The 17,364-nt window shown below is 36.6% G+C and overlaps 1 protein-coding gene across 1 annotated transcript; it reads left to right on the top strand.

Annotated features, from left to right (window-relative positions):
• The first annotated feature begins 870 nt into the window (after positions 1-870).
• On the top strand, positions 871-13,905 carry vtg3 (vitellogenin 3, phosvitinless). The gene is made up of 31 exons (XM_048977660.1): positions 871-877; positions 1,111-1,262; positions 1,586-1,837; positions 2,073-2,234; positions 2,336-2,484; positions 2,594-2,744; positions 2,847-3,004; positions 4,006-4,171; positions 4,328-4,453; positions 4,557-4,775; positions 5,221-5,438; positions 5,540-5,637; positions 5,780-5,904; positions 6,222-6,323; positions 6,429-6,548; positions 6,702-6,891; positions 6,979-7,066; positions 7,164-7,349; positions 7,874-8,012; positions 8,106-8,277; positions 8,476-8,591; positions 8,698-8,907; positions 9,082-9,227; positions 9,852-9,990; positions 10,100-10,214; positions 10,340-10,520; positions 10,650-10,744; positions 11,065-11,156; positions 11,255-11,414; positions 12,256-12,402; positions 13,695-13,905. Exons 1-31 carry the CDS (start codon positions 871-873, stop codon positions 13,820-13,822), a joined length of 4,509 nt encoding a protein of 1,502 aa, XP_048833617.1. The 3' UTR covers positions 13,823-13,905.
• The last annotated feature ends 3,459 nt before the right edge of the window (positions 13,906-17,364 follow it).

The following is a 17,364-nucleotide window of genomic DNA, read 5'->3' as shown; positions in this document are numbered from 1 at the left end:
ATCTTTCAATGATATCCAGTTGTTTGCTTTTGTCATGTCCTCCTTTGGAGCCAAGCGGCTGAATGTCACAATGACATTTTGCTGGGTTAACATAACCAGCACACCTCCGTCCTCGTGTCCTCGTGTACATTTACATAAGGGCTTCACTTGGGCACAATGTTTCTTTTTCAGGTGACGTGCAAAGTATCTTTTAAAATAATTTTAAAGAATCGGATTTAAAGGAGATGCACAGCAAATGGATTCTAATAAAATGCAACTTAGAAAAGATACTATAAAACAAAGTAATTTCGTCACATTGCATGAAGTTAATATTGTGATGTAAGCCACTGTCTTTCAACTGGTAGGTTCCAGGATCATTTTCAGTGGGGAGAGGCGTAGTGACTGGACATGTAAGGCAGGCGATTCCTGTCACCGCTGTCAGTGGGTCGCAGAGTGTCTGCAAATTACACTGCCATGCCCTCAGTTTTACCACCAGCCACATTAGATGGGATACCTGATGTTTGATTTACTATGCTTCCCTGATTTTTTAAGTGAATTTGGTCCAAAATATGTGACCCATCACCACGAAATGAGTCTTAAGTCACACTGGTAGAAATACATCTGTAAGACTCATTTCGAGGTGATGGGTCACATATTACAAATTTGATTTGTGACTTAATGACCAAGTTAAAATATAGGTGCTGGAGCTGAACTAGCTGAGAGCCACCGATCTAAGCCGATATGATAAGCCACAGGTAAACAAGTGGAACCATGTGATGGTGTCAGTACTTAAACAGTGTCCCAAGACTCATGGCTTGCATTTCAGCAATTCACTATGCACACATTCCTGCTCTCCCTATGTGTGGTCTTGGCTGGTAAGCTGCTTTCATAATGCTCGGTCAGTACCTCAGTAAATAATTCTTAATTAAATAATGTTTCAAATTCTCCTTCAATTTCAGCTTGTCAGAGTATCAATTATGGTAAGTCATTATAAAATAATATATATATTTTTTTATATTAATATCCGCAGGAATGTGATAAGAATTCTGCATTTATAGCTTTATAGATGATCGTATAGATGGATTGTAAAGTGTTATATTACTAGGTAATACAGTTTTCAATATATTTCAGTACCGGACTTAAATCCAAAAAAGACCTATGAGTACAAATATGTAGGGGTGTTGACTATTGGACGTGATAGGCCAGATCTGGCCGAATCAGGCGTGAGAATTCAGTGCTCACTTAAAATCACTGGTGTATCGGATCAGACTTTCCTTCTTCAGGTATGAGCTCCTCTGTTATAAAGTTAAATATATAAACATACAAAAAAGTGTAAACTTTGTGTACTGCTCAGTTGTCTCAGAAATGATCCAAGAGCTTAAAAATAAATAAAATGAAAATAAGAAGTACATACAAATAAACGACTGAATACTGATAAACTGACAGCTATTAATTTACTAATAATAAAAAACTATTTCTTAATCTTGAATATACAATAGGAAGAACTATGATGAAATCAACAAAAAATGTTTTGACTGTTTTCTTAAATTGGTTTATGTACATTCTGTTGTTTTGACAAACTTAATAATAATCTTGCTGATAATAGATTAACGATCTGACCTTCGATGAATTCAATGGCATCCCTGGAAAAAGTTCATTCGTCGCCTCCCCGAAGCTGAGCCAAAGGGTCGCAGCAGAGTTGACCCAGCCTGTTATGTTTGAGTATGTCAGAGGTCAGGTTGGGGATCTACAGGCTCCAGTGGAAGTTTCACACTCAGTGCTTAACATAGTAAGAGGAATTCTTGGATTTCTGCAAGTTACGGTGAAGACCACACAGAACATTTATGAACTGGAGGAGGTACGTCTCCATATTATTTACTTAAATCCATAAAAGTTAATGTAAAGCTACCGTAACTGTGAGCGGTATTTTATTAAACATCAAATCATATAAAAATGATGGAAATGAAATTTACTGAAGGATAAGGCATGTTTACTGTATATTGAACTGAAACAGAGTTTTGCATATACATTTTGATGATGGTATCTGTAGCGACTGCCAGCTAGAAATAGTTTATCTTACATTTTTGTTATAGCTTGGGATCCACGGCCTTTGCCAGAGTAACTATGCCATTGAGGAAGACTTAAACTCTAAGGAGTTGCATGTCACTCGGATAGTTGATATGAAAAATTGCAGAGAAAAGGCAGCAGTATACAAAGGACTGGCACTGGCACTTGAAAATAATGATTGTAAAGAGGTATGTCATATTTTCCAAGGTTGCAAGGTAATCAATGTTGAAGGTCAACATTGTGCTTCTGAACATATTTTAAAAGTGTTACGTATTCTCTTCTTTCACAGAGAGGTGATAATATTGTAGAAATTGTTAAATACAAGTATAATGTCAGACCTACTGAAGACGGTGGCCTTATAACAAAGGTCTATGCTGAGGAAAATCAGCTGTTCTCCCCTTTTAATGTAAAGGGAGGTAATTCAAAACTACTGGCAACGTAAGGAAACCCACTTCCATTTTTTACAACCGTCGTTATATCATTTATGCATCATAAGAATAAATGAATCACATTCTATGTTTAACGTACATTTTTTTTTTCCATTTAGAAAAGAGGTGTTTTTGATTGGTGTTACAGACAGTGTGGGTAATGTATCTGCAAGTCCAATGCAAAATAGAGGGAATCAAATATACAAATTTGGGACTGAATTGAATCAAATTCCACTTCAGCTAAACAAAAATACTGATCTAATGGCAAAGGTAGGCTTAATGGTCTGCTAGACCATGATCGCATGATCACTGATGCAGTGAAGTAATACTTTTGTATATTGTTTGTGTATAATATATTTGTATGTTCTGTAGATTTCGGAATTAATCGAACACATCGTAGCGGCTAACATTAAACAAGTTGACAACTCCACAACTGCAGATATTCTCCAACTATATCAACTTCTTCGCTTGGTAACGCTTGATAATATGGAAACTCTATGGAATAAATATTTGGGAAATTCTGAGCACAGGTAGCTTTATGTCTGTTTCTTATTACATTAATAAAATTGCATGTAACCCAGTGCGATTAAGAAATAATACATAAACGGTACATGTTGTACATATTCTTAAGCCGTGTTCAGAATGTAGTATTATAGGTTATTGGCGATCATACAGTTTCTGTTTATGACTAAGTAAATCATATACATATAAAATGTAGGATGTGTACGTATATATATATATATATATATATATATATGTTTATAGGGGCGGCATGGTGGTGCAGTGGTTAGCACTGTCGCCTCACACCTCTGGGACCCGGGTTCGAGTCTCCGCCTGGGTCACATGTGTGCGGAGTTTGCATGTTCTCCCCCTGTCGTCGTGGGGTTTCCTCCGGGTACTCCGGTTTCCCCCCACAGTCCAAAAATATGCTGAGGCTAATTGGAGTTGCTGAATTGCCCGTAGGTGTGCATGTGTGAGTGAATGGTGTGTGAGTGTGCCCTGCGATGGGCTGGCCCCCCATCCTGGGTTGTTCCCTGCCTCGTGCCCATTGATTCCGGGATAGGCTCCGGACCCCCCGCGACCCAATAGGATAAGCGGTTTGGAAAATGGATGGATGGATGGATATATGTTTATATAACACAAATTGTTGAAATTGGTTTTTTTCATAATGTTAAACATTTTACTTTTTCAATGCATGCTAGAAAACGAGAAAAAAAAGCATTTACCAAACACGAAAAACAACATACGAAGTATCAAAGCAAGGTTCAAGAAAACTGAAATTGTCTAAATCTCTACCTCTGGGATTTCTCAAAACAAGAGACATTCAACATTTGCCTTGATATCAGCCTCACAAACATAAATTTTGCCCAGTTTTGCTGTATTCAGGATCATTAATTTATTGAACAAAAAGGGTTGCCCAATCAGCCAAAATCCTGTACAATATTCTCACCATATAATCTCGCATAATTTTTCCTGTTTTTTGGTAAAGGACAAATTAAACTAAAAGCCCCCTCACTACGTGTTCTTACAGGAGATGGCTGCTGGACGTCATAGCCGAAGTTTCAGATGCCAGGGTCGTCAGATTCCTTATAAACAGATTTCAAAGGGGGGATCTTTCAGTAAACGAAGCTACACAGGCAGTTCTGCTGACCTTCAACCATTTAGAAGCAAATTCTGAAACTGTAGAAATGTGTAAGGTAACAAAGCACTGTACCTTTTGTGAGAATAATTCTTTTTTATCATAAAATATTCATAATTTATTAATAATAGTATGTTTATTATTAATGTTATTGATGTTATCTACATTTACACAGTGTCAAATTGGCCAATTCCTCCACCCCATTTTTTTTTAGGAATTTCTGATAATGCCATTCAGTAGATCCAGTGACTTGCTGTGGAGCACCGTACTTCTGTCTTATGGATCTATAGTCTACAGATACTGTGGTACCATTGACCCCTGCCCAGTGATTGCTGTGCAGGTAAGTGCCATTAACAAACAATTAAAGTATTGTTCTACTCAAACACTGCCGGGGATGGGCCTTTCGAGTGCAATTAATTATGATTTGATCTCACGTTTCACAGCCACTGCTGGACCTGGCCACTGATAGCCTTTCTCGAAGTGACGAGGAGGATTTGATCCGATCCTTAAAGGCGATAGGAAATGCAGGCCATCTATCCAGCATCAAAACTATCATGAAGTTCCTCCCAGGCGTCTCTCCGACAGTCGTGTCTGTTTCCACTCGGGTCCAGAGAGCAGCTGTGCAGGCCCTCAGACACTTAGCTGTCAGAGATGCACATCGTGTGAGCCATCCCAAACCTGAGCAGCACATAGTTCAAAATCTTTTCTGGGACTCCTGTCGTTTAATTAAAAAACATTCTCTTTTAACATTATTTGCTTATTTCGGCAACACTTTTATCCAAGCAAACTATTTGGTTGAAAATTTATTGAAACGACTCAGGTTAAGTACCTAGCCACAACATTGAAGCCCACCCTGGGATATGAACTTTGATCTTTATATTTCCAATTTAATATTAAACGATCCTGCTACAATTTACCCTTTATGATGGTCTTCATTGTTTACACACCAATAGTATATGTCAACCACTAACCAAGCATTTAGGTGAACTAAGGTCTGATATTTATAAGTAATAAATGTTCATAGTTTAGTATATTCATTAAACTGCTGAATTTTAGTGTATCTGTTTTGTTTATAAGTTATTAAATCTCAATTTTGTGTTGCTGCAGGTACAGGAAATCACATTAAACCTGTTTATGCAGAAGAACCTCAGTTCTGAGGTGCGAATGCAAGCCTGTCTGATCCTGTTTGACACAAAGCCACCTTTAGCTCTAGTGTCAATGATTGCATCATTCTTGCTGGAAGAAAGCAATCTGCAAGTAGCCAGTTTCTCTTATTCTCTGATTCGTGGTCTTGCAAGATCCCAAACTCCTGACAACCGCATTCTGTGAGTGTTATGTAGGTGCCCATATCTTAATAATATTCAGATTTAATCCAGTGTCAATCCATAAATGTACCTTTATGTGTCTGCATTTTTTTCTATAACAGATCCATAGCTTGCAATGCAGCCGTTAAGATTCTTAAACCCAAACTGGGCCACCTCAGTTACCACTACAGCAAAGCCCTACACTTTGATTGGTTTAATGGTACGTTCAAATACTCTATTAAATATGTCATATGATTTTACTCCTTTGAGATGTTCTTTATTAAGCTGTATGTCTCATTTTGAAGGTTAAACAATGGCAGGCTAATTATTGTACAGTATTATGTTTTTTTTCTTATTTTCAGATGACTTTTTAATTGGGAAATCGTCTGATATCTATATTTTCAAAAATGTGAATAACTACTTTCCATCAACGCTTATATCAAAATGGAAAGGCTACTTTATTGGTAGAATACTGGAGACCATAGAGGTAACTGCAATTTTGGTGTATTTTGCATTGCTGTTTTTCATTTTGATTTATATATATATATGGATATATATAAAATATATATATATCCATTTTAACACCCACAAACACTACATTTTTATTTCTGTAGTGTCACAATAGTCGGTTATGCAACGTATTTTATTTGTATACTGTATACTTTTTAGATTAGTAGTGCTTACTTTGTGTAGTGCCTTGCACCTTGTCTGTTTGGCACTATACAGTATGTATGTGTGTCTGTGTACTGTGTTCTTCCTGTTGAATGTCAATAAAGTCCATCCTAATTTTAATCTTCCTTACAGTTTGGTGTCCATACAGCAGGAATCCAGGAAATGCTCCGGAAGACTACCTCCATTTTTAATGAAAAACAAAACACAAGTCTTATGGAAGCCATATTAAAAATGGTAAGATGGGTTATACGCAGTACTAGCATACAACATCCACTCAAATAATAATAATAAAAAAAAATTTAGGCTAGAGTGCAAGGAAATTAACTTTGTTTTTATCAGCTCTCAGAATGGCAGTCATTACCGGAGAAACAACCGCTAATATCTGCATTTGCAAGGGTTTTTGGACAAGAAGTATTCCATACTGATTTGAACAAAGATGTGATTCAAAGTGTCATTCAGGTATATGGATCATTCTTGCTCTTTTTTATAGCTTCATTTTCAAATCATGCTAAATTTAATAAATAATGTAAAGTGTCATTTTTATAACCATTTGTGTCAGATGTGTTTGAAACACATGATAATTTATTTTATTATTTTGTTTTACATCTACAGGCACTTAGTCCTAAAGCTGGAAAAGAGAGTCCAATTTGGAATATGATAGAAAATATTCAGAATGGGATAGCATGGCACTGGACAAAGCCATATCTAATATTTGAAACCCGATACATACGAGCAACAATGATTGGCCTTCCAACTGAGATTAGCAAATACTACCTCTCTGTAACAGGCTCCACAGTAAATGGTAAATACACTCTACCTGTAACATAATGTATCATGAGGTTTTTATGGACTTCAAATAAAGAAGGACACTCTTTGTTCTCTTCTCCAGCTAAATCTACAATCAGTCCCCCACCTACAGATAATCTGGGTCAACTACTGGATGCTGACATTTTCTTTGAAACTGATGGAAATGTACGGTAATGTATCAGAACAAAAATATTACAGTTATATTGTAAATGCTAGTATCAAACCAAATATTTTGCATATTTATGCACGTTCTGTACTTTCTTGCAGTTCTGCAAAAGACCTTTTTGTTTTTCATGGAATAAACACTGATGTTGTTCAGTCTGGTGCGGAATTAATTAGTACATGCCTTCTAAATGTTCCATGGAAATTTTCTTTAAAAATGAATGTAAAATCTATGAAATTCCAACTGGATACCCCTCCCTGGAAAACACGGACAGAGATTTTGTCTCTCAAGTATGTTTTTTTTTGTCTATATATGCATATTATACATTTCTCATTGTATGTACACTCAGATGCAGTTTATTAAGTACACCAGATTGGAAATGCAAACATCTGGCTTCTCTAGACAGAAAATCATGTAGGTGCAACTAAACACATATAGCTATATGTGGTGGGCCCAGTGTCTCAGAAACAGCAATCCTTCTGGGATTTTAAGAAACTGCAGTTTCTAGAGTTTGCAGAGAATAGCATGATAAACAACAAACACCCAGTCAGAGGAAGGTCATATTTGTTGACGCTAACAGGCAAACCACTGGGGCAAAAATAACAGCTCAGTATAACAGCAGTGTGTGGAATAGCTTCTGAAAAGTCTTAAACCCTTAAAGCAGTTGAGGAGGCAAGTGTGGGTCCTATCCACTAGCTAAATGTACCTAATAAAGTGGCCATTGAGTGTGCATCTAATTCAAACATTGATGTATAATAATTCACATTCAAAAAACTGGGTGGTAATAGAAGAATAATTCTGTAAATGCTTGCAGTTACAATGTATATGCAGTCTCAAGAAACATTGAAGATCCGGCGGAGGCTAAAATGACTCCAATGGTGGGAGACCACATGGAATTTAAGGAAAATCCACAAACCTTCAGCAACACGACAGGAGAGTCTGGCCAAGAGCAGGTGTGTCCCTCGTGATAAAAAAAAAAAACCTTTGGGCAAAAAAAGCACATGTGCGTATATGTATGTATTTGTATGTTATCCTGTATCCAACAGACAAAGAGCTGGTCGGAGGTAGACCATCTTCAAACAAAGATTTGTGCAAAAGCTACCATTTATGCCACAGCAATGTGCATGGAAATGGATGTAGAAAGAGCACATTACCTCAGTGAATATCCTCTGTATTATGTCTTAGGCTACACGCGGTGCGCATTTACAATTGAGCCAGGTAAGGAAATATTCATCTTCATTTAAACATCTTTTAAAGTAAATGTATTCCATTCTGACTGAAAATCATTTTTAATATACCAATTCATTAAGAAATTTAGAACAAATTTTCAGGTTCCAGAGGAATTTTTAACTTAATTACATTATCATGTTTTATTTTACCTGTCTTTCATTTATTCATTTATAAATTTCTTTACAGTTGAGAGAAATAAACCGATTGACAAAATACAAATAGAAATAAACAATGGGGCAGACAAAAACACAGAAAGTATCAGTCAATCAATGAAAATTTTCCTCAGTCAGCAAATATCCAAGGTACAATATATTAAATTTCCAGATTAATATGAAACTGACGTATTGCATAATGATTTCAAATGTAATTCTGAATGTAATCATTACTGTTGTCCCTCTTTACCTGCAGTCCCTGGGCTCCATACCAGATCCTGTTTTGACTATGACAGCTTTGGCAGTCAGTGGTAATGACAAACCCGAAGGTTATGAAACGACAGTTTATTTGACTCAAGCTGCCGAGAAGGATGAAATTCAGCTCCTGGTTTCACAAATTGGAGAAGAAGCCAACTGGAGATTGTGCGTAGATGCAGATGTTGATAGAATTAATAACAAATCAAAGGTACTCATGTTAATTCCTTGTTTAAAATCATTACATGTGTTTGATGTCATATTAATTATATCGCTGTTGCTGTCATCAGGGACATTTTGCAACCATTATTTCATTATTATAGAATAATTACATGATCTGTACTATATATATATATATATATATATGTGCGTTTATACATTTCAGATGCAATTACAATGGGGTGCAGAGTGTCAGACATACAAAATGAATGTAGCAGCTGAAACATCATACTTGCCTGGATCAAATCCATCCATGAATGCCATGGTGAACTGGGAAGATGTGCCGGAGTACATGCAAGAAATTGGAAAGCGGTACATTCTGATTGACATTGTACAACTGTGCTTAACATAAACAGAACAGCAACTAAAGACAGCTTTCTAATCTGTGTGACTAGTCTATACACATTTTCCTGCTGGCCATTCTTATCAGAAGCCAAGAGATAATGGAGATACATAACAATTCACCCCTGATTAGGCAAGCCCCATAGGCTGAGGTAAAAATATAGTTTTATACCCTAGTTGTATGAATGATGTAACATATGTAGAAAATCTTGCCCAAATGAAGCAATAATGACAAACATCAGTCCATCTGACTGCTGAAAATAAAAGTTATAAAGGTAAAAATATATTATATCTTTTCTTGGAAGTTACATAATTAACAAAGATGAAACGGAAAAAATACACCTGAGAAGGCATAGTCTTTCTAGCTTATACAGAGAGTAAAGCACACCTATGATTAGGGGCATACCTGGAAATTCAGGCCCCCCTGATAAAATCTTACCTTGCCCCCCTCCTGCCAAATGTTACATGTACTTTTACGTGTTCAAGGACCCCTGAATCCGTCAGTGTATCCGTGTCTGCGTGATACCACTGCCAATGATTGTGTGACATCAGTCAGGTTTTATATACTTGTATTGCATGTCTTATCTTCTTAAGAGTTGGAGAATACATTCCAGGTGTGGCCTTACTCCGAAGATTTTCTCAGATACATGAAAAAAATCCAGAAAAGCAAATTTCTGCCTTAGTGACTTTGGCCACTACAGAAAGCATTCACATCAGGATGGAGATTCCAGAGGTTGGATAGTCATTTCTTGAATTATTTTTTTTCCTCTTTCGCTGACAATGTAAAAGCAATTCCCAATACACCGTAAGTTCCTTAAAACTTTGTCTTTTTTTTTTAACAGCTTACAGTTTATCAAAAGGAAATTCCACTTCCTTTTCAATTTTTTCCCTTTGAGAGCAATCAGCAAAATCAGGGACCAAGCATTTCCTCGTCAGTCCGGCTTCTCGAGATACAAGGTAAGTTTGCAGTGCAGCTGCACGTTTCAATTTGTTCTGCCAAGTTTAAGCAAAATAAGTAAAATTCGATAAAGCAGGAAACATCTGGGAATACAAAAATAGAAATGCATTTTTGCATTTTACAGGTATTTGCACAATTTCTGGGAACCGCTTCAGAACCTTTAACAACATCAGATTCACTGAAGCTGTGCCAAAAGACTGCTACCTCGTTTTAGCCAAGGACTGCACTACAGAGCAAAAGTTCCAGGTTTTAGTGAAAGAGCACTTCAGTGGAAGAAAGGAAGTCTCTCTCAAAACACCAGTGGGGTGAAGACCATTTACTGTACCAGATCACATATCACATATCAGACCAATTAACTTCAATAATATTCTGTTATTATTGTGTTCATAGCAGTATCTGAATTGTTCATAACATATCGATATATTTGTTTACAGATCCATCAACATGAATTATTACAGGTCGGGCATTCAGTTAAAAATGAATGATTCCAACATCTTGCTGTCTACCTTGCCAATAAGAGACACATCAGGTAATTTTCACCATAAAAAATGAGCTATAGTAGTACTCCTTATATATTTCTGTGACGGTATATTAGATATAATCTATAATAGATTAAAATTTGTTGAGAAGCTATGCATTAGATTTTTATATGTCTTGGTAAGTTAAAATATTTTGATTAATTTTTTTAATATGGTATATGTTATTCTCTAGTTTTTATTATTTTTGTTAAATTCTGCCATAAAAGTACTAATTAAAACTTCCATCCATCCATCTTCCTGCTGCCTATTTTTATTTGACGCGCAGGAAAACTTTGCAGCTTGATTTTAATATTATTACTCTTTAAAACAGGACAATTACTGATAAAATTTGAGAAAGGGATTGTGATTGAAGCACCAACGCTAGGACTTAATAGTTTGTATTACAATGGACACACTATAAAGGTAAGATATATCTGAAGGATATAGCAAATAATCAGTGTTTTTCCTGCAGCAAATTATTACTGTTTGAATTGGAATGCAATTTCCTGTTTTTAAATTAGGTTGAGATTGAATCTGGGATGAAAAGGACAACATGCGGCTTATGTGGTCAAGCAGATGGAGAGACCAAAGCTGTATTCGGAAACCCTAAATCACAGATGGCCAGACACGCGTTCAGCTTTCTCACCTCATGGATACTAGACAGAACAGACTGTTCAGACAGTATGATCCTCTATATGTCATCCTTTTAAACGGAAGTTAGTTTACAATATGATTTTTAAATCTAATTTAATCTAAAATTTAATTAACATTTGAAGTTTTTTTTGTGCAACCGTCTACTATAGTAGGTATTATATAAGGTATTAACTATCATCTACTGCATTTGTGATTGTACATGATAAAACTTTATATGTAATACAGTACTGTGCAAAAGCCCTAGGCAGTCAAAAGAAAAGCTGAAAGTTGATTATTTGGAAAGTAAGTGTATATTTGCTCAGAACAAAAACACATTTTGACATTAGAATATATGCAAATTAAGAGTAACAACGAAGAGTAAAAAATGAACAGGAGTTTCTTCTGTTTTCCAAAAAGTCGCTGATATCCTGCTGGATGGTTAGATGAACACCGCTTCGTTCTCCAAACCACTCATCAGGGGCACCTTTGTCATTCCATGTATTTGTTTAATTTCACCACCATCTTAATTATTGAAATAATTAGGTTTATAAAAGTCAGTGAGGTATTGATTAGCCATATGAGGTGTGCTAGTGATCTAGTCAAAAAATACATGGGTGTATTGGGTGGTTGTTGCAGATACTGTGGTGATTATAGGAGAGGTTTGAAATGGTTAAGCTAACATACTTTTAGAGACGTAATATAATAGTTTTATACAATTTTGAAGGTCAGTCAAACATCATTTCCTCTCACTACCAAAGACTTTTGCACACTACTGTAGCTGAGTGAAAATCCCAATTGGTCATGCATTTGACTGAGGGCAGATAGCAAGGGCTTCAATTGGGACTGAGCCGCATGTGTTGAAATGGTTGTGAAGGTATTTTTATTCCAGCCTGCAGTCTACAACGTCAACACCTAGAGATGAAGCGAGACATGAAATCAAAGTGTTACTCAGTGGAACCGGTGCTACGCTGCAGAGAAGGCTGCTCTCCCAGAGGCACTGTACCGCAATCTGTTGGTTTTAGCTGTGTCCCTACTGGTAAGTTTACAATAATCTGATCATTTTCAGGAGCACACATTATACAGTATGGACAAAATATTGGGACACCTGGGCCTTACATCTACAGGGACTTTTATGAATGTCATTCAAAATCCAAAGGCATCAATATGAAGTTGGTCTCGCCTTTGCAGCTGTAACAGCTGCCACTCTTCTGCGAAGGCTTTCCACAAGATTTTGGAGTGTGTCTGTGGGAATTTTTGCCCAATCATCCAGAAGAGCATTTGTGAGGTCAAGCACTGATAATGGACGTGAAGGCTTGGCTCACAATCTCATCTCAAAGGTGTTAGATGGAATTGAAATTAGGGCTCTGTACAGTCCAATAAAGGTCTTGCACACCAAACTCACCCAGCCATGTCTTTATGGACCTTGCTTTATGCACTGGGGCACAGTCATCCTGGAACAAAAAAGGGCCTCCCCCCAACTGTTCCCACAAAGTTGGAAGCAGAGAATTGTCCAAAATGTCTTGCTATGCTGAAGGGGAAACCTAAGGGTTCTAGCCCAACCCCTGGGAAACAACCCCTCACCATTATCCCTCATCCATCAAACTTTACAGTTGGCACAGTACAGTCAGACAGGTAACGTTCTCCTGGCATCTGCCAAACCCAGACTCATCCATCAGACTGCCAGACAGAGAAGCGTGATTCGTCACTCCACGGAACATGTTTCCACTGCTCCGAAGTCCAGTGGCAACATGCCTTTTACAATACTCAATGACCCTCCTCTGTTACTTTGAGTGGTCTTTGAGTTTGAGTTTCTATTGTTCCAAAACACTTCCTCTTAGCAATAATACTATTTACAGTTGACTGTGATGTACCTAGCAGAGAAAAAACTTCACAAACTGACTTACTGCAAAGGTGGCATCCTATGAAAGAACCACACTTGAATTCATTGATTTCTTTTACAAATGTTTGTAAACCTGACTGCATGCCTAGGTGCTTGATTTTATACAATGGGTCTGAATGAAACATCTGAATTCAATGATTATATATATATTTGTCCATATAGTGTAACTCAGAAGTATGTTCCAATACGTTTTTGATGACACTATATTTTAATCTATTTATTTTTAGTCAAACCTGGGATTTTTCTAAATAAGAAAAATCAAATCAATAAATATAAATAATCTGTATTTCCCACAACTTATCTAGTTAACAAGTCTTGGAATTAACTATGTACATTGTACAATATGTTTATAAATGATATTCTGAAGCTTTCTGAAACGCTACCATGAACAACAGTTGATTTATCGGCTTGTAAACGGTTTATTTCAGATACTGCTGTGACATCTTTTGATCCTCTATCATCAAGATCATACGATACAAACAGTGCATATGTGGAGGAAACAGTGGATGCACACATATCTTGCTCTTGCAAAGCGAATGACTGCTTAGCTGCATGAGTGTGTTTTTTTAGTAGTAAGAATATTGAGGTTCATAATAAAGTGCATAATTATTGTCATAAAGCTTTTCTTTGAGTTGATTTTCCTTATTTAAATGGCATTGAAATAGCATTTGACTGAGAGCAACAATGTAAAACAAAACAGATGTGTAGCATTCTGTTGATATTTTTACAGAGGAAAAAAAACATTAGAATGTATGCAAATGAACAGTAACAATAAAAAAATTAAAAGAATGTTTTCTGCTATCCAATAAAGTTATTGGTATCTTCTTTGATGACTAGAAGGACACCACTTTGGGTTCCAAAACTCTCAATGGGGGCACGCCGGCCATTCTATATATTTGTTAAATTATACCAGCAGCTCACTTAATAATAAAACTTAAATAATTTCATGAGGCATTTATTACCCAAACATGACATGCTGCTTTTCAAGTGAACAAATACAACTTTGACTTTCAAAGGCTTTATAGTATTCCATCCATCCATTTTCCAAACCGCTTATCCTATTGGGTCGCGGGGGGTCCGGAGCCTATCCCGGAATCAATGGGCACGAGGCAGGGAACAACCCAGGATGGGGGGCCAGCCCATCGCAGGGCACACTCACACACCATTCACTCACACATGCACACCTACGGGCAATTCAGCAACTCCAATTAGCCTCAGCATGTTTTTGGACTGTGGGGGGAAACCGGAGTACCCGGAGGAAACCCCACGACGACACGGGGAGAACATGCAAACTCTGCACACATGTGACCCAGGCGGAGACTTGAACCCGGGTCCCAGAGGTGTGAGGCGACAGTGCTAACCACTGCACCACCATGCCGCCCCCCGCTTTATAGTATTTAATACTGTAAATCAGATACAACTTACTTTTAGAAATTCTACTAGCATTATTTATTTATGTTTAGATAAGCAATAATAATAATAAAAAACAACAGTAGAGGTATTCATATCCACAGTAAACTGATTAATGCACATTATACATATAGCACCAGTGGAGAATATTATATATAAAGAACCAAAATTAAAAAGGAAAAATAATAAACTCCACCTACATTTCATATGTATGTCACAGTTCTCTTGGGTTATATAATGTATATACAGGGAACCTCATTCTGTACTAGAATGCTGCAAATAATAAATAAAAATCATTAAAATAAATCACTTATACAGTCCGTTCTGCTACAACATGACTTATGTGGTTCTGAAAAACCTCACATTCACTAAAATTATGTACTAAAATGCACATATCCAATGAGAAAAGTAGGGTTAGCAGACTCCGACTTAAAAACTTAGTAACTTAAGCCAAACAAACTGAATTAAATAATAAAAACAGTGGTAATAGTGGCAAATAATGTAATTATATGGATTTCAAATAAGAAACAATAATAATATATAATAATATATGAATAAATTATATAATAAACATCCTCTTATGAGTCTGATGAGAATTGCCTAGTAACTGCTTCAACTTGCTACTTTGTCGATTACAGAGAGTCTTCTGTAGTGAGTTACGGCCACCATGTGGTGGGACATGGAAACAGCACAAATACAGTGGATGCCGTTAGTGGAAGGGCACTGAAGGCAACATGGCTACACATAGTTTACGAAAAACATATGTAAATAGTTATAAAAAGGTTGCTGTGTGTTTCTTATATAATTTGTCACATAGTTTTTTTTTTTTTTTTAGATTTTTAGAATCTACAACTTTGACCTGTCTAATGTGTGGATGTAGAAAAAAAGTTAGATTTTTTTTAAATTTGAAAACCAGTTCAAGCAATTCACTGAAAAAAATCAGTTCAAAAGAACAATTACTTCACGACTCGAGCGTTGTTGACTTTGATAGCTGTTTTTGTGTGCAAGTAGTGTTTCTTGCTAAAACCATATTGCTCTGTAATTCACATACTGTAGTGCTTTTCTCTCTGACTGAAAATCACACGAATACAAATGCAATTCCGTGTTGGACTTGGATATTAATAAATCAATTGAGTTAGATCAAATTTTATTTGTGTTATCACACGTTGTAGCAAGACTGAATGTACAGATGAATACTCCTTAATGTCGGAATTCATCATGAACCATAAGTTCATTCAACATTCAGTATTGGCAAAGTAGAGCAATAAAGACAGGATCTAGTGAAAAATTTTACAGGACAAACATCTTGGTAAGGTACTTCAGTTTTCAACTTCACAGGCAGCTATGCTGCTGAAAAATGCATCATAAATTTCCATCCATCCATCCATCCATCCATCCATCTATCCATCCATCCATTTTCTGTAAATACTCATCCTATTCAGGGTCGCAGGTGGTCCGGAGCCAATCCCGGTGGCTACGGGAATAAGGCAGTAACCTAGGATGGGGCATCAACCCATCACAGGACACACTCACACAACATTCACTCACACAGGCACACTTATAAATTTACATTTAAAATATTTATTTTTAATATTGCCTGCAAGTGGGTGGTTTGATCCTTTCATGACTGTGTTCATCTTAGGATGACCACTTGTCTGAATTTCATCTGGTTTCATCCAGTTTTCCAGTCCTTTGTCTGGACTCTGGGTTCGGTGTCCTACTTTTTGAGCCTTAGTCCTCCTTTTTGGACACAGGTGTCTTCCTTCATAGAGTCACCATAATTCATGTCCAACTGTATATTGAGCATATAATTGTTATCGGCAAATGAAGCTTTGTGAACCATTTGCTGTATTTTCTGACCCCACTAGATGGTGCTCTCTGAAAAGGGCTTAAAGCAGGGGTCTCAAACTGCAGTCCTTGAGGGCCTGTGTAGCTTAGTTCTTACCCCGCTCCACCACAAATGATTCATCAGTTTTGCTATCGTTCTGCATCATAATGCAGGTGTCCTTTGCTATCCAAAAACAGAGCATTCCTATGAAACGTTTTACAACCCAAAATGGCATAAAGCAAAGAAGCAGTCAACCTTAATTTAACCTTAGTCCCATGTTAACTTTCTGTTCCTATCTCTTATGTTAGACGGATCGGTGCAGACTCATGTCTTAAATCAGCCATAAAATACCCTTAAAATAATTATTTATCATCCAATTTGTTTCTTACCTCTTGGTTACCTTGTAAGGTTTCCTTATCTATGAAAAGATTGGTTTTAATATTTTTGATGTGGCTTTCTGGAACTTTCTTTTGACAGCAAACCTCTCATTTTCAATAAAAAAATTATGGTAAAATAAACCTCAAGAGAATTATATAAATAAACCGAACTGGTCTTATCTTGCCTTACATGTATGAGCAAGCCTTGCCTAGTGAAAAAAAACATTGTTTTAATTTAATTTGTTTAAATAGAGATTCCCGACAAAGTCAAAAAGCTTTGATGTAGTACACAAATCTATGTGGTATCGACCCCAACACCAGAGCTGTTATAATCTTGACCAGAGCATTTATAATTTAGTGAATTTATTATTTTTTTATTTTGTTTAAAAAGAGGTTCCTGACAATGTCAAAAAGCCTTGATGCAGTACGCAAATTTATGTGGTGCTTTTATCCATTGGAAACTTACAAAGGGTTGGTGCTGAG

Source organism: Brienomyrus brachyistius, chromosome 15, assembly GCF_023856365.1.
Source record: "Brienomyrus brachyistius isolate T26 chromosome 15, BBRACH_0.4, whole genome shotgun sequence".
Taxonomy (NCBI): Eukaryota; Metazoa; Chordata; class Actinopteri; order Osteoglossiformes; family Mormyridae; genus Brienomyrus; species Brienomyrus brachyistius.
The sequence above is the reverse complement of the archived record's forward strand: the minus strand, read 5'-3'. Positions and strand labels throughout refer to the sequence as shown.